This window comes from Nothobranchius furzeri, chromosome 1, assembly GCF_043380555.1.
Source record: "Nothobranchius furzeri strain GRZ-AD chromosome 1, NfurGRZ-RIMD1, whole genome shotgun sequence".
Classification (NCBI taxonomy): domain Eukaryota; kingdom Metazoa; phylum Chordata; class Actinopteri; order Cyprinodontiformes; family Nothobranchiidae; genus Nothobranchius; species Nothobranchius furzeri.
In genome coordinates, this window is record NC_091741.1 from 44,095,716 (window position 1) to 44,121,021 (window position 25,306).

At 45.0% G+C, this 25,306-nt stretch overlaps 1 protein-coding gene across 2 annotated transcripts in view; it reads right to left on the bottom strand.

Annotated features, from left to right (window-relative positions):
• The window catches only part of apaf1 (apoptotic peptidase activating factor 1), a 76,224-nt gene that overhangs the window by 50,619 nt on the left and 299 nt on the right, over positions 1-25,306 (bottom strand). For both annotated transcript variants that reach the window (XM_054739747.2, XM_054739749.2), the window contains exons 2-19: positions 24,320-24,492; positions 23,883-24,072; positions 23,514-23,711; positions 23,211-23,400; positions 22,076-22,188; positions 21,863-21,994; positions 21,490-21,728; positions 21,083-21,250; positions 5,599-5,730; positions 5,351-5,464; positions 4,886-5,070; positions 4,628-4,754; positions 4,246-4,371; positions 4,021-4,161; positions 3,795-3,920; positions 3,548-3,691; positions 2,105-2,233; positions 1,833-1,958 (exon numbers count right to left, since the gene is read on the bottom strand). In XM_054739747.2, the coding sequence (XP_054595722.2) occupies positions 1,833-1,958; positions 2,105-2,233; positions 3,548-3,691; positions 3,795-3,920; positions 4,021-4,161; positions 4,246-4,371; positions 4,628-4,754; positions 4,886-5,070; positions 5,351-5,464; positions 5,599-5,730; positions 21,083-21,250; positions 21,490-21,728; positions 21,863-21,994; positions 22,076-22,188; positions 23,211-23,400; positions 23,514-23,711; positions 23,883-24,072; positions 24,320-24,463 (2,724 nt within the window). In that variant the 5' untranslated portion in view covers positions 24,464-24,492. The remainder of the gene's footprint in view (positions 1-1,832; positions 1,959-2,104; positions 2,234-3,547; positions 3,692-3,794; positions 3,921-4,020; positions 4,162-4,245; positions 4,372-4,627; positions 4,755-4,885; positions 5,071-5,350; positions 5,465-5,598; positions 5,731-21,082; positions 21,251-21,489; positions 21,729-21,862; positions 21,995-22,075; positions 22,189-23,210; positions 23,401-23,513; positions 23,712-23,882; positions 24,073-24,319; positions 24,493-25,306) is intronic.

Consider the following 25,306-nt stretch of genomic DNA (forward strand, 5'->3'; position numbering starts at 1 on the left):
GGCATCTCTTGCGTACTGAAATCCAGCAAATACAAAATTAGCTCATTTTACAGGTTACATACAATTATTTACAATAACAGACAACTTTATATTTCTTGAGTTGTATTTCTGATTTAAACTCTACAGTTTCCTGGACGCTAAACCAACAACAACCTTCCCCGTTGTGAGTCTAGGTGGGTGAGTCCATGAACGTTTGGTGACAGAGTGACATAGATCCATCAGACTTTTAAATCAGAAGCTAATGCAGGAGACAGGTGTCATGTTCAGCATGCATGTACGACTGTGACAGAATATAATCAGAAATAGGATTTTAAAAGTGGTTTTTCAATTATCCACACTTTGAAATGTTTTTGTGTTTTATTCTACGTGCAACAATTTGGCTACGAAAAAATAATTTATTTGATTTGATCCTGCAGATTGTGGCAGCTCATCGGAGCTGTATGTGTTTAGAAGTTTGAACAGAACTTCCTTTTCTGTTTTAATCGGTATCTCAATGTGTCAAAACAACAGTGCGTCCATAAAAAGGTACCAGTAGGGACTGTGTCTAACCAGAACCAGTGTGTTCCTTGTAAACATCCAACATAAGCAGATCCCGGTACTTCTGCGTAATTGAACATGGTCTTCTTCACAATGTGCAGCTTTGAAGTCGTCAGTTTTCACATAAGAGAAGGTTCTGATCATGTTCACAGAGAGCCACTATCAGGCTCGTTTAACACTCAGAGACAGTCTCAGCTAGAAGAAGCTAACTGTTAGCATTAGCAACCCCACCACACAGCAGAACTCCTCCAGGTTTGTGTTATTTGTGGAGATAAAACATCAATATTGCAAGTCAGTGGTAGAGTTGCATTGCTGTTATCCAATCTGAGATGTCCAAATATCAGGAAGTAAGACTCTAAAACCTGTCCTCTAAAGCCCAGCTGTGATGTGGGTAACTGCATGTTCCTGGAATTGGTGCACCAGTGTGTTTTCCCCCACCCATGAGAGCGACTTACAAGGCATTAATTTCTACTAGAGACCACTGCAAATGTAGTGATTAAATGAGTGTTCAACACCTTTAACTCATTCACTGCCAGCCGTTTCCTGATCACTAACGGCCTTCGCTGCCAGCGTTTCTCACCGTTTTACTGTTTTTTTAAGAGTGACAGAACGTTACGCGCTAGGATGATGTCGACGCCAAAACAACCAAAACAAAGAGGAGACTCACCTCTTACATCAGGAAGAAGCCGCGTGTTTCGAGCGTTATCTGTTCTTTCATAATCTGTTGTCGAATTGTGATCGGCAGACGCTTTTCCGGTTCGCGCCTCACTTTTTTTACAGGAACAGCCCAAAACGATCTAACACATGGATGTGTTGCTTCCTGATCATGTGAACTGTGACGTATGCGGATGAAGATCGGCTTCAGGGCTGAGATGTTTGTTCTCTCAGCGCAGGGGCTCGTTCCGATGCTCACAGTAAAAAAATGCAAATGACGACTTTAGTCATCATTGGCAGTGAATGAGTTAAGTAGAGGCATTTCAAAAATATAGTTTGAGCTATTTTATCAATAATAACTTCAAACAAAAACTAGAAACAGTTAAGACATTTTGCTTTCATTAGCAAAAAATACAATTCAGATGTTTCTTTTTTACCCCCCGTCAGTATTTCTAATGAGGTACTGAGATGAAACAGCTGGGAAATAAAGTCTAATTAGTTAGCTCGTGCTAGCGAATAATAAGACAAGTTTGATCCTATTTTAGGAGCATGTAATAAGATCTTTAATGGCAGGATCTCTGCCAGCCGCTACAATATGAGCATGCACACATGCACGAGCGCACACGCACACTTCCTCATACCCTGACAGTCTGGTCGTCTGAGCAGGACAGCAGCTTCGAGCCGTCGTTAGAAAACTGCACGCGCTGAACCCAACTCAGGTGGCCGCTGCAGTCAGCTTTCTTCTTGCTGTTCTCAAGATCCCAAAGCTTAAAGACACAGATGGTGTTTATTATAAACTAAAGCATTACCTCAATTACATCTTATGTGGCATGACCTAGATTGCATGTCTATCCTCTGCTTTGAATCACTCTAAATAAAAGGTTATAGATGCATGTCTGAGTTTGAGTTTCACCTCTAGGGCGTAGTTTGAGAAGGCGATGGCCAGCAGGTTACTGGTAGGACAGGCGTGGCAGTACTGCACCATGCTCAGACGGTTGGTTCTAATCTCCAACAGCATGTCTGATGACTCCACATCAAACACCTAAGAAACAGCAGCACACAGGAAACACAGAAGAGTTTGGTTTCAGCTGTAACAGAATGAAATGACTGTTTTTTCCCCTCCTCTGCACAGGACTAGTCTGCATGAGATACGTTCTCAAGGTATCATGCATTCCTTCTAACCTGCTTATTTTAAGCTCAACAGAAGAATGAACTCTTTTCTTTTAATTAATCAAAGAACTCTTATTTTAATAAAGATAATCCAACCAAGTGTTAGTCAATAAATAACATGTGACCGATTAGTGAAATCAAAATATTAATTACTTTATTATAATCCTACAGAATATAAAGGTACTATGACTTTGACCATAAACCATAATATCCGAAGTATAAAACTATGCCCACGTTATCTCTAACGCCAGTTCAAAGCGTTCCAGAGAAAGTGTCGGAGTGGCCATCCGTAACTCTGGAAAATTTGTTGCTGTTCAAACTGCTGCAACAGTTCCTTTCAGAATAAAAGCTGAACCATCAAGACCCAGGCTCGGGTCTCACCAGACTCCAACAAATTGTCGTGACCCAGAAGTATCTCACAGACTGGTCTGGTCGGCAACCGCTGCTTTTCCTACTGACTCAGTTCCAGAGAAGGTCAAGCTGGACCTCGACATTCCTGATCTAAAGGGGACTTCCTGAAGGGTAGGTAGACCGGCAAATGGCGTCGAATGTGTTTATGAATCTCCTAACCAAAGCTTAACGTGAAGACAACACCTTCAGTTCCCATTTGAACTAATCGCTTCTTCGGATTTGCTGGTTCTGATCAACATCACACGTCATCCATTCACCGTCTCGTCCACATTAGTTACACCATACATTTAGTGTTTAAAGTCAGTCTAGTTTCATTTGTTAGTAATAAAATTCTTAACTTATAAACTCGACTCTCTCTCTTCTGTTGTCTCTGAGTGAATGCGAAGCTGTTATCTAATCCCTGCATTAAAAGTTCCAATCTTCTGGTTTAAATAACTCACAGATCCATAAGGTGGATTTCATATTTCCTATGGAATCCCACGCCTCATGGCTTATTAAATAACATGTCATTTAGACCATTATACAGCAATAAACCTGACAGCTAAAGAAACAATGAAGACATAGAGGACACAGACAAGACAGATTACAGGACAAGGAGAGAAACTCTGATTTGGGAGATGTAGCGCATTTATAACCAAAACACAGACGACTAATGTTTAAGCTCCTTCCTGCTTTCTTTAATAAAATAAAAAAACGAAGTGTTCAAAAGTTCAATCTGTAACAACAAAAGTACATCAAAACAAGTCTTTTATGTTCAAGATTTTCTGTTTCTCACCAAAACTGCATTTCTGGCAGCACAAATGACACGTTTGCTGTCAGGGCTCCAGGTGCTGCACTTGACAATCACCTCTTCGCCGTCAGCAAACATGCTCCTCACGTCGATTGTCTTCCACTCGTTGGCAGACGAGACCTGAAACAACTGCATGCGTGCAGGGATGCACAGAAACGTTCGAAGAGCTCGTCCTAAACGTCTCCTGGCATCTTTTGTATTAAACTAAAGTGCCGAGTCAAACGGCGCTTACCTTAACAGTACCGTCATTACAGGAAGTAGACAAATAACTATCATCGGGGGAGAAACAGCAGTGGTTCACTGGCTCAAAATGACCAAACATGGTGTTCTGGGAGGAAGGCTTGTTTAGATTCCAAAGCTACAAAACAAAAGGTAATGAAATATGGGAAACATGAATTAATGCCAGAAAGAGTAAAAATAATAGTAATTTTAAAAAATCCTGTGTACAGTAAACATACCTTGACATTCATGCAACTGTCATTAGAGCAGGTGGCCAAAAGGAGGCGCCGTGCTGTGTTGGTAAACTCACAGTGGTTGACCTGCTCCTCATGCTCCTCCGCAAAAGCTCTCAGCAGCTTGCCTTGTTCTGCGTTCCACACCTAAAACATACAAAACAATTTAAACAGTAAAAAAATAGGAAAAACATTGAATTTGATGTGTTTTTGTTTGTCTGCTGAGCTCACCTTGACTTTCCGGTCGCTGGAGCAGGTTGCTATGAGACGGTCGTCATAGGTAAAGGCACAGCAGAGCACTTCCTCCTCATGAGCCTGGATCTCTGCGAGTTTCTCACCTGAGGTACTTTTAAACACCTGAGCGCAAAGGTGTGGCAGCAGTTATGGAAAAAGGCAGAAATTAACTGAATAACATTGTTTTAGCTGAAAACTCCGTTTTCATAAAAGAAGAGGAGTCTAAAAAAAGCTTTTATTTTTTTGTACATTTAACAATAATGTTCTGCTGGGACCCATCTTAGATGTCAATTTTAGGTATTTTTCAAAATATTTCTAATTTAAGCTTTATTAAAAGTGTATTTTAGGACCCTAAAGCATAGACTCTCTCAATGATTACCTTTAATGTTTTGCTAGCTCCACAAGAGGCGACTTTTGTTCCATCATGGGAGAAACAGGCAGAGTAGATGAAGCCCTGATGAGGATGGATCACCAGATAAGACAGACTCTCTACACTCCTCTTATTTCTGTAATAAAAATTAATAATGAGATACAAAATGTTAGACTGGCCCTGGTAATAATTACCTTTCAAGGGTTTAAATGCTAGTTCAGACAGTAAAAATGCACAAAATCTTGAGTCAAGTTCTTGTTTTCCTACATCAAATCAAAGTAGAGTTTCCCGCCTTTAGCCCGGTTCAGCGCCTGCTGCCGGGCCTGCCTGTAGACCTCTGAGGTGTGAGGCTGAGACAGAGCGAGCTGAACCACATCGGGGAACGGACGCTGCTCCAGGTGATGAGCACTCTGAGACAGAAACTCCTGGAACTGGCAGCGAACGTCACTGTTCTGAGGACGGAGCGTACATGAAAACACTTGTTTACTGCAGGGAACGTGTCACAACAACTAATCAGAAATTCCTGCGGAAAAAGAGCAAAGTTTTGCACAGCTTCACTGTACAGGAAAGAAAAACTAACTTGTAAACCTGCCCCTCCTCCAGCCCCGCAATAACGTGTAAAGGTCACTTTTCATGAGCAGTCATCAAAGCCTTCCCTTTTTATGCATTGTTGTGGGAAAACATAGTTACCAGGCGCACAGCAGCTGAGGGTGCTTCATTTCATCAACTAACCTCTTTATCAAGAATGGATCCATGCTCCACATAGTCATTGATGAGAGGTGCTGGGCCCATTATTCTGGCCTTGATGCTGACCCAGTCCAGGGAGAACATGAGCGAGTAGAGCTCCTAAAGAGAGAAACAGACGGATGCACCAGCAGCTCCGCAGATTTACACTCATGCACCAACCAAATTACTTTGAAAATAGTGTAGAAGTTAAAACACATGTTTCTTTCTTAATAAAAACACAAACATTTGTTTACCTGAGAGAGGTTGGCTTTGGCCATGTGGTAGGTCAGAAATCTGATCCAATAGAGACATTCCTCATCTCCTGAGGTGGGAGGAATGTCTCTGTAGTGCTGCTGGTACTGTCGCACCACCTTAGTGTGAAGGCTCTGAAAAGCAAAAACACATGTTTTAAAGGTGTTTAATCATTACATTTGCAGTAGGAATAAATGCCTTGCAAACCATGGGGGGGCTGCAGCAGAGCGGCAGAACATAAACAAAGAAGAAGAAATTATCGTTAACATAGCGCCTTGAAACAGAATGAAATGACTGTTTTCCACCTAAAAGTCATTTCTCCAACCCCCCCCCCCCCTCCTCAGCAACAACTAATCTGCATGGGATATTGCTCAAGGTCTCGTGCTCTGCTTCTAAACTGTTTCTTATTTTCCAGCTCAAGAGAAGAACAAGACGAACACTATTTTTAATAAATCAGAAAAACTCTATTTTTAATAAGCTAATCAACAAAGTGTTAGTCCAATAATAAAATGTGAACCAATCTGTGAAATGACAATGTTTATGATCAGTAGTTCTTTAATAAGTAATATGACTTTAAACTAGACACTAGACATTCTCATCCACGTAATGCTTAAAGTCGCATGACACATTGCCCTTTTCCGATCCAATCAGAACCTTCCAGATCTGATGCGAGGCGTGGTTTTGTTGGTTTTTGGTAAATCTTTTCTTGTTGTCCTTTTTTTGATTCAACCGTAAATCAAAACATCCACATTATAAAACTATGCCCACGCCATTTTAACTTCAGTTCCAAGCGCTCTAGAGAAGTTATCGGAGTGGCCAATCCGTAACTTTCCTCTTAAAGCCGAAAGAACCTGACGACAAGCGGGATGAAATCTGTTGCTTTTCCACCTGCTGCAACGGTTCCTTTCAAAATAAAAGCTGAACCATCACGACCCCTTTTTGGGTCTTGCTAGATGCCAATAAAACTATCATGACCCGGAAGTATCTGAAGACTGGTCTGGTCGGCAACCGCTGCTTTTCTACCGGCTTCGGTTCCAGAGGAGGTCAAGCTGGACCTCGACATTCCTGATCTAACGGGGACTTCCGCAAAGGGTACATAGGCTGGCAGAATGGCGTCTCAATGTGTGTTATAAATCTCCAAACCAAAGCTTAGAGCGAAACATCATCTTCACTCCCATCAGAACTAATCGTTTCTCCAGATTTGCTGGTTCTGAACAACATTCCACACTACACCATCCTCCATCTTACTTCACCTTAGTTACACCATACACCTAGTGTTTAAAGATAGTCTTGTTTAATTTGTTTAGTAATACGTCTGTTGAGGGTCTGACCTCATGAGGAAATTACTATGCAGTGATTTTCTCCAAAATGACTGTGCTTAAATTGCTCTGGAAAGCAAATAATCACATCAGCGCCAAGAAACTTCATTTCCCATGATGCTTTGCACACGGAAGCATTGGGTGATGTCACCGCCTAGTACCAGAAACACGTTCTGCGCATGTGCGGGAAGCCGTGGAGCTTTTCCCGCGAACTAAGACCATAAATCTTCAGCAGAGACAAAGAAACCTTGTTCGTTTGCCCAGGATACCTGGCGGTAAGGACACGCTTGTCGAACGCTCCGACAACTTGAGCACGCGGAAGCTCTAAGTGCCCAAGTTGAGCCACGAAACCGCTACAAAGCCACTCGAACTCCATCAGGACCTGACTGGGAACGAGCGGAGCTCCATCCAGCTCTCAGAGACGCTGTAAGTTGTTAAACTCAGCACAAAAGAAACTTCGTTCTCTTTGTGTCCAGCCCGTGGAGAAACACTCGTGGAGCCAAACAACGGAGAAAGCATCAAACCGACGGATGACGCTGAAAACTGCGGAGAAAAACGGAGAACCGTCAAATCGTAACAGCGGGGGACGCCTCGCTCTTCTGGTGATCAGAAAACTCATTCTTCTCTCTCCTTTTCTCCTCCCGTTTCCTCTATAGTCCAGAATAAGCAATAAAACCGCGCTATTGCTTAAAAAGTAGCTTCGTGTTTTCCTCTTTCGCTCCCAATTCGTCCTTCGGGTCATTTTGAATAAATAAACTGCTTATTGATCATTGTTTGGTATCTTTAAATGTTTTCTGCTTGGCCACGTGGTTAAACTAAAAGATATTATTCGTGATTAATCCTTTGTGTTGTTTCATGATCCTTTGAAATGTTTTGAGTGAATTTAAGGTTAAGTTACTGATAATTCTAAGTGCCTTGGAAGTTAAAGTGCAAGTTGCCACTCACACTTTAGCCAGACAAAGGGGTCAGCCATCTTGCATACAGACTCCATTTTAGAAACACACACACACATACATACACACAAAACACCTTGAACATTATTTTGAATATACATCCTTTTATCATATCACATGGTTATTAGTCATTTATGCCACTGTTTATTCATTTGACAAATTGTTAATTAAACGATATAAAATTCAGATTTTCGTCTCCAGTAGCTTTGTTGTGTCGAAGAGAAGTCTCTGCTCCAAGGATTCTACGAACTTCAAGAAAGACTGATAAGAGTTTTGGATTCAGTTTTTCCCCGGTTAAAGGGGAATGGTGCCCCGTATATCTAAGAATATCTTAATTAATTAATAAATCAGTAAATATTTACATATCTACAGAATTTATTGAAGAATCCAAAAGTAAGTTAAAGCTTACGAATTGTTCGCTCCTAATAACCCCAACATTAATTGGTGCCCCGTGTGAGGCTTGGATACACAGAGATTTCTATCCGGCACAAACAAACAAATAAATCCAAAGAGCTTGAATTAAAAATATTCAGTTGTTCAGCCTTGAACCAGCAACAGAGTGGTGCTGATTTCGCTGAGCAGGGAGCTGCATCGAACTCTCACCAGTAACTCAGTGCTTCTTTAAAGGTGCAACGTGTAAACTAATTCTGGTTGACCTTTTGGGTTAAAAATTCAGTTTTTCCTTAAAGGTGCAACGTGTAATTAATTCTGGCTAACCTTTTAGGTTAAAATTCAGCTTTTCCTTAAAGGTGCAACGTGTAATTAATTCTGGCTAACCTTTTAGGTAAAAATTCAGTTTTTCCTTAAAGGTGCAACGTGTAATTAATTCTGGCTAACCTTTTAGGTTAAAATTCAGTTACTCATTAAAGGTGCAGCGTGTAAGTAATTCTGACTAACCTTTTTAGGCTACAATTAACTGCTATTTTAGCGACTTTAACTCACAGTGGCTATTGTAACTAACTGAAACCTTCACTCAAAGACTGATAACACCCTGTTTGCTAATATTCTGAAGGAATAACTAGCATATTTAACACTGCAAGTGTTGTAAGACGTTTCTACGGCAACGCACCAGCTTTTGCTAAAATACTGAAAGGAATAGTATTTTAAGCGTCAGTCACGGCATTCCGTGCAATTTAAAACGCTAAAACCTGTGCGCACAAAGGTTAATTTAGTGTTTTTCTGCTACAAAGCTAGCAGTTGCTGCCCAAAAGGTGCAGTTTGAGCTATCTGCAGAAGCTCTACTAGGCTATTTTGGTTCGGTTGTTAAAATGGAGGGACAGAGTAGTGAACTGACCAACTCCCAGCAACCAGGTGGCGCTGCGGCCCACGACTATGAACCTGGCCTACTTTCTGGACAAATATTGTCCAAACTGGTCGCGGTTGCTCGAGAACCCGACTACCCTTCTAGGGATTTCACTGAAGAACAGCTTGACGCTGTAATTGATCAAATAGAAAACCCGGATGGTACAAAACCAATCCAGGTTCACTTAGCTAAGTTAGCCTTGATCCTCTATCAGAGAGGACTCCAACGTGGTCAGAAGATCATGAACCTCCAGAGTATGCTAGCTGAAAAACAGCGAAATGGAAGGCTGATCGAGGAAGACAACACCAGCACCGATTCTGGGGAAGATGGGGAGAAGACCCCGCCCCCTTCTGCTGATGACAACAGACAGTGGGAAGGGGGGAAACACCATGACTCTCTGGACGGACGCACGCCGCAGGGGAGAGATGAAGCTTATCTGTCCCAACCTTCGGCCCCGTTCCCTACACACACTCTAGGGCATTCAGGACCACTTAGGGGCCGAGGGCAGTTCGCCCTCGAACCCCAGGTTGGACCACCACCCTCATCTTCACGGCCTTCTCAATCAGTGAGAAGTCGACCAGCTGAGCGGCACCTCTATTTAGACCGCTCCCCCAGTCCACGAAGGGTGCAAGGTGCCGGCTGGGGTTATGCACAAGCCCAACCTGCACCTCCACCATCCACCCATCCTAGCTACTCCGGTATTCGGCATGCCAATAACCAGCTGCAGGACAAAGCATCATACGCCAGTCCGTACCCGGACAAAGCGTATTACGCAGAAGCCCCAGTTGAAAGACGCAGGCTGCACTACGCAGACGCGCCCCGGGAGGAGGACCTCCCTGGACACCCACGTGACGTGCCAGCAGCCCGCCACAACATGCCGGACCCCGATTTGGGCCCCAGGAGTCAACATTGGGAGCCCAGAGCACACCAGCGATATCCAGCGTCCTCTGAGACAGACCGTGGGTCAGAGTCAGAGGATGACGTACCGTACCGCGAGTCAGGGCTCCGTGTACGTCAAATTGAATCGCTAAAGACATAGAACGCTTTGATCCTAACACCAATGAATCCAATGTTGACGATTATCTCAGGGAGATAGAACGTTGTCTGCTTGATCTTCCAGCACCCTCTTCAAGGGAAAAGCTCAAGCTAATTTGGAAAACCACATCTAGAACGGTGCACGGTTTCATGGAAACTCTACCACCTGACATTCGTGATCGGTACTCCTCGCTCTGCCGAGCGTTGAGAGATGAATACGCCACGTATGCAGACTCTGCGTCAGCTACAATGGGGGCCTTCTCCATCAAACACGGGAGGAACGAACCCCCCAGAGAGTATTATCGCAGACTCAAAAGTGCTTACTTCCAAGGTCGAAACGGCCCTGGGCTCGAGGAAGACCCTGCCTTCAGATCCCTGTTCATTCACAACCTGCACGAGTGTGTTCGCTCCGAAGTCTCAATGTATTGTCGGATGAAGAAACTGACAACTCAGGAGATTAGGAGATACGCTCAACAGGCTTGGGAAGCCGGCGGAAAGCCCCAAAAGGCTGACGCACATCACCGCGTCATGCACCTAGCTCCCGACGCCGAGCCGCGTTTGGAGCTCGAAGGCACAGAAGCTCCACCCACTAAGCCAAAATCTGCTAAACCTAGACCTGCTAAACCGCGAGAGCAGTCCCAATCTCCTCAACAGGGGAAGGGGGGTGCTGATTGGCCGCCTAGGTCTGGACAATCAGACAGGAAGTGGCCCAACCAAAACCAACGGCAAGCAGGTCGGAACAGTGGAAGGTTTAAGGAGCGCCGCCTACAGGTAGGTCCTGAACGCAAGTCCGCAGGTGAGTACTTGACCAAAGCCGACCTCCAGGAGATGTTTCAGCAGTTCCTAGCTAAACAGAAGGAACAGCTGAGATCCGCAGATGAGACCCCTGCACCAAAGTCTTCTTCTAAGAAGCCAGACCTGGAGCCAACGTCCGCATGACTAGGCGTGGCTCAACCCCCCAGCGTAGCCAGGACCTACCTGATCAGCTGGGGGAACACTACTGGTAGATCACAGGAGTCTCCTGAAATCTACCCCCCAGAGAAACCTGATACTAAATTTCTGAAGTTCCTTGGTGACTTAACAAACCATGATCATGCTCGCCGTTTGTACTGTAACACCAACATAGGTGGATGCATACAGGTTGATGCTCTGCTGGATACCGGCTCAGAAATCACCCTGATGTGCTCCACACTGTTCCGTCGCGTGTCTGACACCATGCAGTCGTTCGGGAAACCAGTCCAGGTAGAACCCTGTGACCTGAAAATCACCAGCTACACCCAGACCCGGGAGTGTATCACTCACCGGGCGTGGCTGGACATCACCTTCCAAGACATGACTCTGGTTCACCCGTTTTATGTCTGCCAGCTAGACACTGAACCACTTCTCGTTGGTCAGGACCTGCTTGAACGTCTAGCTCCCCTCATCGACTGCCAGAAGGGTCAACTGTGGGCCCAGGTGGACACACCTAAGCCCTGGAACCCAGATAGCAGCCGACCATCCTCCATTCTTGAAGTCAGCATAAGTGAGCCGCAAAACCCTTGTTCCAAGGTCAAGCCCCTTCCTACGGCTCCCACAGACGATGTCCGCCTGCAAAGGCACGAAACCGCTCCTGGAACTCCTCTCCGCACACATTCATCTTTTCTCTGCTCGCTGAAGAATGTCAGCCTACAGCCATATGCACCACACATAGTTGGTGGTCTCACCATCAACTGCACCCACATCTCAGATGCTCGCCTTGCTCTTTGGTCAGAAAAGTCAGCCATCAGCCAGCAGACGTTTGAACACCTGCGTCAGAAGGACCCCCTTTTGGTCAGTGTGACACGTAGCCATCGGCTCTTGTCACCTACTTGGCCGCAGAGGCTCCTGAAAGCGCCAGAGGTCTGCTCCCTGACTATCCAGCTTGGAGCAAGACAGCTCACACATACATTCAGCATCATACCACAGCTTGATCCACCTGCACTCATTGGAGCAGATCTGCTGGTTCGACTAGGTGCCCAGCTGGACACTTGCAATCAAGTCCTTTGGGCCCGGGCCACACCTTCCTCTGAGCCTCGCTCAGAAGGCCGTGAACACTTGCTGTCCGGACAGACCATTCCACAGGCCTGCCGTGCAGTGGTTGAGGCCAGCACGGTTCTGCCCCCACTGGTCAAAGGAGTGCCTGTTCCTCTGACTCTGATGAAGCATCAGAAGCTGCCAGGCACACAGGCCTTCTTCCAGCCATCACCACACTTCTTGGAGCTCAACTTAGCCGTCTGTGGCACGCCACTCTTGGAGCTGAACAATCGTTCTGCCTACTTGTTGGTCGAAAATCCGACCCGGAGTCCTATCCACATGCCGGCAGGAAAGCCCTTGGGCATGCTGATAGATAGCTCATTCCATGACTTCGAACTTTCAGTCCCCGTGATCGGACAACTTCCGTTGTTCTTGAACGACAGACAGGTTGGTGTAGACACATTCAGTACTTTCCCCTCACAAATGATTACCATCAAGCGGCATGAAGCCCTTCCTGAGGAACCCATTTGCAGTGCAACCTTAGATACTGACGGCGGTCAGTATCTAACGGTTTTTGCAATAAATACTCAACCCTCTGAGTCACCGGTTGAAAGCCCGGAACACCAGAGACCCTCCTCCTCTGAACCTTATGACGGCTTCGAGGCCGAAGTCAGCCAGCAGCTTGACAAAGCGGATGCGCTGGAGTCAGAGGAGCAGAGAGCAGCGCTTAGAAGCCTGTTCTATGAGTTTCAGTCCATCTTATCCAGGGACTCCCTGGACTGTGGACTCACAAACCTGCACACGGTTCGCATTCCGACGAACCCGAATGCCCCTCCTACTTTTGTACGTCAGTACAAGATTCCCCTCGCTGCTTATGAGTCGATCCAGGAGATCCTCGATCAGCTGAAGGAGAAAAACATCATCAGAGAGTGTAACTCCACTTACAACTCTCCCATCTGGCCGGTTCTGAAACCGACTGGGAAATGGCGTCTCACCATAAACTATCGTGCACTGAACAAACAAGTACCTCTCTCCAGGTGCCCTATGATCCATTTAGATCAGGAGCTAGCCAGAGTCAGAGATGCTCGTTTCTTCTCTACGGTTGACGTAGCCAACGGCTTCTGGACCATGAAGGTTGAGCCGGCGGACCAGTATAAACTGGCTTTCTCCTTTGGAAATCGCCAATATACTTGGAACCGCTGCCCCTTTGGCTACTCTAACTCACCTGCAGAGTTCAACATCTTCCTCCACAAAGCCATGTCAGATGCTGCTTCTAGAGGGAACCTCATATATGTCGATGACATCTTGATGAGGAGTCGAACCTTCGAGGAGCACCTGGCCGAACTCCGTGACGTGCTGCAACAGCTCGCTGACGCCGGAGCTAAATTGGCGATTCTCAAGGGACAGTGGTGTCGAACCAAAGTGGAGTATGTTGGACTGCTGGTTGGCCCTAATGGAGTCGAGCCCCAAGCGGGACGCATTAGAGCCATTCAGGACATCAAAGCCCCAGCTAATCTGACTGAACTCAGGAGCTTCCTCGGAGTCTGCAACTACTCCAGGCAGTTCATTGAGGAGTACGCTGAAACAGCGAGGCCCCTCAATGAGCTGCTTCGGAACGACACACCTTTCGTGTGGGACAGACCCCAAGAACTCTCCTTTCAGTTCCTAAAACAGAAGTTGGCGTCCGCACCCTGTCTGGCTTACCCAGACAAGGATAAAGAGTTCTACATAGAGGCTACTTTCTCCTCTCACTGCCTGAGCGCTGCTTTGAAGCAGAAACACGACCAGGACACGAGAGTTGTGGCATACGCCAGCAAGCCTCTGAGCAAGGTGGAACTCCAGTTCTCAGACTGCGAGAGAGCTCTCCTCTCTACAGTCTGGGCCGTCGAACACTTTCGTAGTTACATCGGTGGACAGAAAGTGATCATTGAAACGTGTCATCAGCCTGTCACCTTCCTAAACAGCCAGCGTCTGCACGAAGGAAGAGTGTCAAACAGCCGCATTGCGACGTGGATGATGGTGCTCCAAGGATACAACATTGAGGTCAAGTATGGTCAGAACACCAAGCTAGCGCTAGGACAAGGGCTAGCAGGCTGCCAGTACTGTGACTCTGACTCCGTCAGGGGCCCCCTGGACACACCTGCCGCAGTCTACCCAACCGCATCCAATCATCGCTACTTTGATGAGAATGTTTGCCAAGGGCTTCCGAAAGTTTACACTGACGGATGCGCCTACCTTCACGAAGGCCAGCTCCGTGCTGGGGTTGGAGTCGTTTGGGTGGACTGTGACACCAAGCAACCAAACCACTACCGGTTGGGCCAAAAGTCTAGTCAGTACGCCGAAATTGCTGCAGTGTTGATAACCCTCCAGCAGGCGGCAGCCTTGGACATCACTCAAATCGTCCTTTGCTCAGATTCAAACTACGCTAGACACAGCTTCATTTCTCACTTCCCCATGTGGAAGGAGAACCACATGAAAAACGCCAGGAACAGAGATGTGAAACACTCGGAGTTATTCCTAGCGTGTGATCTGCTCACCACCGAGAAAGGCATAATGGTCTACTGGAAAAAGGTCAAAGGTCACTCCAGGACCCTAGGTCCAGAGAAAGATGGTAATGACGAAGCTGACCGCCTTGCTAAGCTCGGTGCTGACCAGGGAACCTGCTGGGAATTCAAAGACGAGTGGCTTCCACCCAAGGCCATTCACGAGGTCTGCGCGATTACTCGTCGACATGCTAAACAGGCAGACGAACCTCGGACCGTTGGGGTACCCGTGTTTCTAGGCAGACAACCACAGGACGCGGACCTAGTCACCATGCAGGAACAAGATCCTGACCTGAAGCTCATCCGCGAGCTTCTCCAAAAGGGCCCGATGTCTAAACAACCATCACCACCTACTGGCGCAAGCCGAGATTTGGTAAACCTGCATCGTCAACTCGCGCACCTGATACTACAAAACGATTTGTTAGTTTACATGCGTGACGATCACAGCCCGCCGCGCTGGGTTGTTCCACTCGACCACAGAGGAGTGATGCTTGCCTACGCCCACGACACTCCGGTTGGAGGTCACCGCGGAGCAAAAGCTACCCTCGCGTCACTGACAGAAGTAGCATATTGGCCATCGATGTCCAAGGACGTACACAGCTATGTCCAAGGCTGCCTCATCTGTGCCCAGTTTCAACCCTCCCAGCCGCTTGCTAGAGCACCACTGCAATGCAGGGGAATAACCTTCCCTTGGTCCCACCTGCAGATCGACTGGGTTGGACCGGTTCCCAAATCGGCAAGAGGAAACAAATATATGCTAACTGTAACTTGCAGTTTTACGAAGTGGGTGGAGTGCCTTCCAGCGCCAAACGATACAGCCGTCACAACCGCTGTACTGCTGATTAACCACGTTTTCAGTCGATGGGGACTTCCACTCTGCATTGACTCTGACCGAGGAACTCATTTCACATCCAGTGTAATGACGTCCCTGTTTGAACTTCTGGGAGTGGAAGTGAGATTCCACCTCCCCTATCACCCACAGTCATCCGGACAGGTCGAACGGATGAACCGCACGGTCGTCTCCATGCTCAAAAAGTACATCTGCTCCACTGGGAAGGACTGGGACGTCAAGCTCCCTCTGGTCTTGATGGCCATACGGTCCACTCCACAGCGATCCACGGGGGTTACGCCCTTTGAGATGATGACCGGCAGACTGATGACTCTACCACTGCACCTCCTGTATCACCCAGAGGATGTCAGTGTTGCCACTGCCTATACCGCTCATCAGTATGTGGCAGACTTGAAAACACACCTCAGAGCTACGTTCACGCACGCTCAGAAGAAACTGGAGACCAACGTAGAAGGCGCTAAAGCCTACTATGACCAAAAGACAACCAGCCGCGAATACGAGGTGGGTGACAAAGTATTCTACTTTCGGTTCGCCCAACCGGCACTCAAACCTAAGAAGTTCCTGCCCTGCTGGTCAGGACCATTTGAGATCGTGGCAAAACTCTCTCCAGTTGCATACAGGTTACGCATCACCAAAGCGAGACAGGAGCCAGTCTACAAATGGGTGCATGCAAACCAAATCAAACCCTACGTCAAACCATCCCCGCGGGTACAGAGACCAGACTCCCCGCAGGAGGTAGACGTATTCTCTACATAGTTCTATGCATGGAAATGGAAAGGGGGGGAAAGTGCACGTTTAACCCATTAACATGTACTAACCGACAAAGAACCAGCCCCCCCCCCCCCCCCCCCCCCCCCCCCCCCCCGCCGTCGCTTTCACTAACCAAGAGAAACTCCTCCTAGAACGCTAACAGGAAGTACTTACTAAAACCTTACAGGGTACTCTGGTACCTACACTAGGCTCTGATTAATGAATCTCTACGTGCAATCAAGACTTTGTCTGAAACCATACCTCAGGATATTGTGTACACACGAGTGGTGAGAGATTTGATGCAGGACCTGCTCAGGGAAGTAAGTTCCACGCTGGACAGCTTGGTTGAAAGTCGTATTTCCCCGTACTTGGTACCACTGGACCTGCTCAAAGTTAGCTTGACAGCTGCTACCCCTCTACTGTGCACCTTTCACAAATCCACCTAGCGTACAGCCTAGGTAGTGCAATTCCCATTCACGTTGATGCAGAAAAATTAGAACTCGGTTTCCTGTTACATGTTCCCATAATTGTGACACCTCACATCTATAGGTTTAAGTCGATGCTTAACATTGGTATTTGAAAGGACGGTAGGCATTTCCACTTTGAACTAGAAACCTGGCACTCCATCACCTCAACCTCGAACAGCATGATTCGGAGATTGAGATCATGGACGCTTTCCAGGGTTATAACTTTGCCTTCGATTTAGAAATTGACCAACAATTACTGATTGAAGGAACCAAATTTGTTAAGTTCACACAAACCCCGCGTGAACTTACTTTGACGCCCAAGACGCTACATTGACACAGATTATACGACGTTAATCTGCACATTGGTCGCCCTGGGGATGGGATGGCTCATCACGGCCGTGATTGCTTATTCCGCCTACAGGCGTGTTAAGAAACTCCAAGATAAGATGCACTTGCTCACCTACGGTGTGCCTCGTGACCGCGTTCGGGGAGACTCCAAGCGTGAATGTACCACACCTGTCTAAAGGGGGTGAGCAACATTTTCTTTCTTATTTTGTAACCCTAAGAGTAGTTCTCACTTTAGTCTACCTCACATTTTTATCTGAGTGTTGCATTATGTCACATTCTTTATAAGCTACACACTGAATGTATGACCTAAGAATGTATTTTATGAGACCTCAAGGTTGCTATGAATTTTCTTGGATGTTATATGTTACATGTTTTTTTTTGGGTTTTCTGTATTTTTGTTTCTTACTTGGTCACATATTAACTAGTGGTTATGTGCCGGCCCAGCTCAGTCTGTCAATGACTCTGTCTGACGCACCAGCACATTGTAGTACCTCTTAGTTTTATGGTCCTTGTTTTAGCCCAAAGACTGTCCTGATCCGCCCTTTGGACCAAAAAGGGGGGAATCTTGGGACCACATAGGTCAATGCGCGTTTGCGAACTATGGACCTCGTACATCACCGCGTGCTCCATAAACTGAACTGTATGGCCGGCAGTGAGATGCCTTTGTGTCCCCTCGTGGAGTTAACCGCCCACCGACCTTCCTCCTTCTACACTACTACCTCTCGCATGGACGACATCATCATTGCGTACCACCTGCGTGAGTGGCTTCTTCTCGTTATGCGCGTTGGGGACTATCCCGTTTCCTATCCTCTTTTGTTTTGTGCCTGACCAGGATCCAAGACAAAGACAAAGACCAAAGGCGCCAGGATCCAAGACAAAGACCAAAGACAAAGGCGTCCAAGGAGACCAACGTCCTAAGGGACAAACCCACCTGTGCTTCCGACAATCAAGTCGACCTACGTTCATGAGGAACAAACCCATCTGTGCTTCCGACGATCGAGCTTTGGGCGCGATCCCCGAAACCAAAAGGGGGAATGTTGAGGGTCTGACCTCATGAGGAAATTACTATGCAGTGATTTTCTCCAAAATGACTGTGCTTAAATTGCTCTGGAAAGCAAATAATCACATCAGCGCCAAGAAACTTCATTTCCCATGATGCTTTGCACACGGAAGCATTGGGTGATGTCACCGCCTAGTACCAGAAAGACGTTCTGCGCAAGTGCGGGAAGCCGTGGAGCTTTTCCCGCGAACTAAGACCATAAATCTTCAGCAGAGACAAAGAAACCTCGTTCGTTTGCCCAGGATACCTGGCGGTAAGGACACGCTTGTCGAACGCTCCGACAACTTGAGCACGCGGAAGCTCTAAGTGCCCAAGTTGAGCCACGAAACCGCTACAAAGCCACTCGAACTCCATCAGGACCTGACTGGGAACGAGCGGAGCTCCATCCAGCTCTCAGAGACGCTGTAAGTTGTCAAACTCAGCACAAAAGAAACTTCGTTCTCTTTGTGTCCAGCCCGTGGAGAAACACTCGTGGAGCCAAACAACGGAGAAAGCATCAAACCGACGGATGACGCTGAAAACTGCGGAGAAAAACGGAGAACCGTCAAATCGTAACAGCGGGGGACGCCTCGCTCTTCTGGTGATCAGAAAACTCATTCTTCTCTCTCCTTTTCTCCTCCCGTTTCCTCTATAGTCCAGAATAAGCAATAAAACCGTGCTATTGCTTAAAAAGTAGCTTCGTGTTTTCCTCTTTCGCTCCCAATTCGTCCTTCGGGTCATTTTGAATAAATAAACTGCTTATTGATCATTGTTTGGCATCTTTAAATGTTTTCTGCTTGGCCACGTGGTTAAACTAAAAGATATTATTCGTGATTAATCCTTTGTGTTGTTTCATGATCCTTTGAAATGTTTTGAGTGAATTTAAGGTTAAGTTACTGATGATTCTAAGTGCCTTGGAAGTTAAAGTGCAAGTTGCCACTCACACTTTAGCCAGACAAAGGGGTCAGCCATCTTGCATACAGACTCCATTTTAGAAACACACACACACATACATACACACAAAACACCTTGAACATTATTTTGAATATACATCCTTTTATCATATCACATGGTTATTAGTCATTTATGCCACTGTTTATTCATTTGACAAATTGTTAATTAAACGTTATAAAATTCAGATTTTCGTCTCCAGTAGCTTTGTTGTGTCGAAGAGAAGTCTCTGCTCCAAGGATTCTACGAACTTCAAGAAAGACTGATAAGAGTTTTGGATTCAGTTTTTCCCCGGTTAAAGGGGAATGGTGCCCCGTATATCTAAGAATATCTTAATTAATAAATAAATCAGTAAATATTTACATATCTACAGAATTTATTGAAGAATCCAAAAGTAAGTTAAAGCTTACGAATTGTTCGCTCCTAATAACCCCAACACGTCTTTAAACTTTTAAACTTGACTCCCTTTCTTTTGTCTCCGAGTTAATACGAAGTGGTTACATAATCCCTGCAATAAAAATTTCCAATCTTCTGTTAAAAGTACCCATATTTCCTATGGAATCTCACATTTTATGGTTCATTAAATAATATGCAAATTTAATCGTTAAAGCCTCTCGGGATAAAAATCACGAGGCACTTCACAAGAGCAAACATTTAAAAAATAAATAAGATTAAAAATTATTTTAAAAAAATCATAACAATTTGAAAAATAAAAAAAATGTGATTAAAAAATGTGATGACAGGGAAAGAGAAAATGAAAGGCAAAAGAAACAGCTGAATAAGGACAGGGTAGTGAGGAAGGTCACGCCAAATCCAGCCTGAACAGGTGAGTTTGGACTCTTATTTCCTGATATGTGGGCATCTCTCCTCAGATTGGATAACATGATTCTACCACTGACTGTTTGCTCTGCAACATTGATGTTTCATCTTCACAAATAACACAAGCCTGGAGGAGCGTGTGCCGTGTGGTGGAGTTGCTAATGCTAATGGTTAGCTTCTACTAGCGGAGACGTTTTCTGTCGTTTCGGGGACGCTAAACCAACAACAGCCTTCCCCCATCGCTAGTCAAGATGGGTGATGGTGAGTCAATGACAGTTAAATGACAATGTGACGTAGAACCATCACGCTTTTCTAATCCTAGAGTTTCACTGTCTATTTTCTATCAGAAGCTAATGCAGGAGATAGGTGTAGGAGACTATTTTCATGTTCAGCCTGCATGAAAATCTCAGAGTGACTGATTATAATCAGAAATAATTAAAAAATGTTTTTTTTTTCTCACTGTTCCAGACTCTTGAAGTGACAGTAGGGCTGGGCGATATGGCCTAAAATCAATATCAAGATATATTGAGGATTTCACCTTGATAAGGATAAAAGAACGATAACTACAGGTATGCGCAGAAACAAAGGTTGTCCATTAGATGGGGCTGTCACATGTATCACGTTCAGTCACATTTTTATACGACTCGAGGTGGTACAGCTTCTTAAAGGGACTTTACGGAGTTTTGAATTTTTATGCTCGAGATTGCCCCCTCTGGCCAAAAGCGTAAAGGCAGCTTCAATAGGAGGCTCGTGCACAAGGCGCGCATGCTGCACGTGCACACTCCTTAACGAAAATAACAGCTGAGACGAGAGCAAGCTCTGTGAAGCTGACCCCCGTCAGCTTCACAGAGCTCTGAGAGCTGACAGTCCCTTGTGTGTGTGTGTGTGTGTGTGTGTGTGTGTGTGTGTGTGTGTGTGTGTGTGTGTGTGTGTGTGTGTGTGTGTGTGTGTGTGTGTGTGTGTGTGTGTGTGTGTGTGTGTGTGTGTGGCCAGGAGGACAGAGGGCAGGAGAACTCGCAGCTAATTAATTAAATAATTTGGTTCTGTACCTTTCTCTTCAGCACAGCCGACAAAGGCTTATGGTGGGTCAGTCCTTTTTTTTTTAACATAAACTCACCCCAATCTGATCTCGGTTCTGCTCCAACAGGAAGTCCAGCTGCAGGTCATGAAGGTAGTACAGATGGGGCTTATTGTGACTGTCCACAAAAAGCAGAGACTTGTTGACAAACTCGTGGAGAATGTCCTCCACTTCCTCCAGCTCCAGATCCCACAGAACAGACAGAACCTGGGGAAAAGGACATTCCAGAGTTCTGTCGTGTGTCTGAGCACTGGACCGTTTTCTAGAGCGTTAACTCATGAACGGGTGACTTTAGTTGACGAAAAATAGGTGCAGAGTACTTAGGTTGAGTTTTTACGTTTTTCAAATAACTAAATTTGTTAAATTGCGCATAAAAGCATCAAATAAATCCTGAAGTAATTTCCCGAAAAATCTAAAACATTTGAAAGCATCTTGTGATGTTAAACCTTAGCGGGGATCTTCACGTCTTTCTCCAGCACAGTCAAGTCCTTGTAGAGCTCTTGGTGCTCCTCAGGAAGAACCTCAATGCTTGCAGCCATGGCCTGATCTAAAGCATCGTAGTCATAAGAAGAAGACTTCCTAATGCGCTTAAACTGCTTCTGCTGCAGCTGGCGGAGGTAGTAAGGCCAGCGGTTTGGTTTCTCTTTGAGCAGAGCGCCGATCAGCGACAACACCAGAGGAGAGCCTGATGAGAAGCACAAAAACAAATCAGAAAGCGTGTAGATCGCTCACCAAATACAGCGTTTAACAAGCACAAGAGCAAAAAACGGCACCGACCTCAATCGACTCAGTGCATGAATTACAAATCAGTTGACAGACCTTTACACTCCCTGACGATGCTATGAGCCTCTGTAGGAAGTTTCTTTAACTCCGTTTTTGTGTAGAGAGCCAGAATCTCTAAAGCCTTTTTGTCGTCCAGCCCACTTTCCACTTCCACCTCGTGTTTGGAGCCTAAAACATAAAAACAGCAGAGTAGTGGTTTAGTTTGGCATCAAAGAAAATCTCTGCATGAAGTCACAACAGCTCACTTACCACTGACGGAATCAGCAATGCTTTTGTTTCTGGAAGTCAGAAGAACTCGACAGTGGACATCGAACACCTTCAGCACGGTGCTGTCCCAGATGTCATCTAGAATCAGTAGAGATCTACCAAAAGATCAACATCACAGGAGCAAATTAGGAATGAAAAATAATGAAAAACACACAAAAACAAAACCACAGCAGAATGTTTGCTTCAAAAGGGACTAATTATAGAAAATGTTGTAATTTTTTGTTTTTTTATGAACAAATTTCTGCTCCAAATGTGACAAACCTGTGCAAAATAAACTCTTAAAAAAAGAAATAACACAAATAATCATTAATTTATTTATTCATTTTTACTATTTTATAATATTTTATTACAAAAACAACGCAAATATTTTACCTATTTAGAAGAATTGAGTGGAAATTTTAAGATACTTTGTGTCTTTAATGTTCAGAATTATTGAAAATAATAAATTGGCTTGGTGTCTTGAGTCCTTGCCTGCAATAAATTGTGTGATGTTACTATGTTGTTTTCGCACAAGAAACAAATATTATTGATGTAGAGGGACTTTTTGAAAATAAAACTAAGCTATTATTGTTCAATTTGATAATCTCTATCTTAGGATAAATTTAAAAAGTCATGTTTGTTGTTTTAAAAGGTTAAATTCCATTTACTTCTCCCGATTCCGATCCTTTCAAAAACACGTCACCTGGCCCGATTTCCGATCACGTGATCGGTTTGGAGTGTCCCTACTACCAACTGCACCACAATAATGATAATCAATAAAATAACAAATGGCATCCAAGTAGACATTTTTGATTTGGAGGAATTTTCAAACACAAAAGGCATTATGGGAAATGAGCCTAGATTAATTAAATCAAAAACACTTGAATCTGGATCCAATATAGAAAAAATTATTAATGCAACTTTCAATAAAGAAAAATGCCCTCGCCCATTAAGTTGTGCATTAATTAAAGTTTAACCATTCACCCAGACTCTAAGATAATTTGGTCTTTTGGAAATATAAAATAATGAATCCCCATTCAGATGCATTTTTGCTGCAGCGATGGTATCTGTGAAGAGCTTTAGCTTCTGCACAGACAGGAGAATTTTAAACATGAGAAGTTTTCAAAAATGGGTTAACCTCGGATATTTGCGCAGCATGAGGAAGCGCAGACATTCCTTGGCTTCATCCAGAGAGCTGGGGGGCCGGTGGCGCGACTGTGCATCCAGGCTTTGCTCCAGACGAAAACACAATGACTGGACCTTCACCAGCAGGCCTGGTTTATCCAGCTGACCAATGGATAGCCAGTGGATCCCTCCAGGAAAAACCTCTGCAGGCAGTGAAGAAGAGGAGCTCATCTAATGCAATGTGGAAACGTTCTGAAAAGCATTAAAATGTGTCCATCAAGCAGCATTTCGGTTGAACTAGTCAAACGTTATTTACCTTCAATAAGCCCATGGTGTCTAACAGCTTCAGAAGCAAGAACAGATTTGCCTGAGCCAGCCATGCCAAAGATCGTCACCCATCCGGAGATCTTATGGAGTTGATAGAGTTTCTCCTGGACCCGGTTTACCAGCTCAGGTCTGCTGACGAACACTACAGGTCTCTGTGGGACTCCACCTTCACTTAGGACCATCTGGACTGTTGGATACGCCAGAAAAGGATGAGATTGAGTATTATTGCTAAAATATTTAAATTAAAAAAAATCAATAAGTTTACAGGTTGTTGCCAAAACAGCAAGTACACTTGAGCACTCCTACACAGTGAAAGCCAAAGTTAGCAAATCTTCTCTCCCATCCCATAAATTCTCACCATAGGGTGTACTGTCGGGAGAGAAGCCCTTAAGTGCATCAGATGAGACATGCGGTAAACCAGCATGCAGTAGATTGGCCAAATCATCATATGCCTCTTTAACCAGGGCGTTGTAGAAAGAAATGTAGGAACGATTGTCTTTCCTCAGTAGGAGCTCAACGAGCGCTGCAGCCTGGTCCTTCCTGGTGGGCTGGAGAGGAAAAGACGTGAACAGTGCTTTAAACATGCAGGTTCCTGGGTGGTTTTTTACATTTCATAAAAGCTGTTGACTCTTTTTTTTTTTATAATTTACCATCTGTTCAGGTGTGAATTCAGAGCCAAATCTCTAAATGTCTCACCCAAACTAACTTCAAGATCGGCACATAACAAAAACTATGAGAACAACAGTGTTAAACATTATGGTTAGAAATAACCAATGGCTTTTTGCTCTAGCTCACCTGAGTCCTGACCCTCTCCTCCTCATCCACAGTGATCACATCATCACTGATCATGTGGTCCATGAGATAGGTGGGCTTGATGTCCTGCACCAGTTTGTGGCGAAAGCGCAGCAGGCAGCTCCGGGCCTGCTCCTCCATCACCATCTCTACAGAGGCCACCGACCATGCACGGCCTGAAAATTTATGAAGAGAATTGTGTGACAATAACCTCCTTGCTCCTCTCCTTCCCAGGACCTGGCAGACATATCAAGGCTATCGGAGAAGCAGGATGCATGTTTTGGCCAGTTGTGTAGACAGAATCTAGTGTGAAGGAGTTCTGTCTGTACTGTGGAGAAATAGGCTGCAATAAGCACAAGTCACGTGTATGATATAAAAATTTCCACCACACCTGTATGCTCTAAACAATATTTGTGAATAAGGTAGATTATTAAATCCAACTGAGTTTGAGTAGTGTCCCACTTTCTAAACACTGATCTATTACAGATTTGGTCAGGGTTTTATTGTATTTGCTCTAATTTGGGCTGAGAAACGGTACGTTTAAGTAAAAAACTGTCAACATGTGTGTGGTGTGTGTGTGTGTGTGTGTGTGTGTCATTTCCAGCACATAAACACAGGCATGTATATCTTTGCAGATTCTATACAGTGTGATTCACACTAAACATCATCTACTTGCTCTATGATGCTCAGCTTGAGTAGGGTTTTGACTGCCTGGTTCATGGGAAATGGCGCAATATGAATGTGTAATGGGGATTTAATTTAACCATTTTGTTTAAAACTAAACAGCTCATTTTTCATACAACTGCTGTAGAGTTTTCTGTATTATATGGAGACAGTTTAAACAGGCTACCTTAAGAAAATAAAACCAAGACGAAGAGAAACCGGAAGACAGCAAAAGCTAAACTACAAAAGCTTATCAGCTGTTCGAAAGGGCAAAAGTTGAAATACTTAACTTTTACCTCACAATTAGTATGAACTCGGTAATTTGTT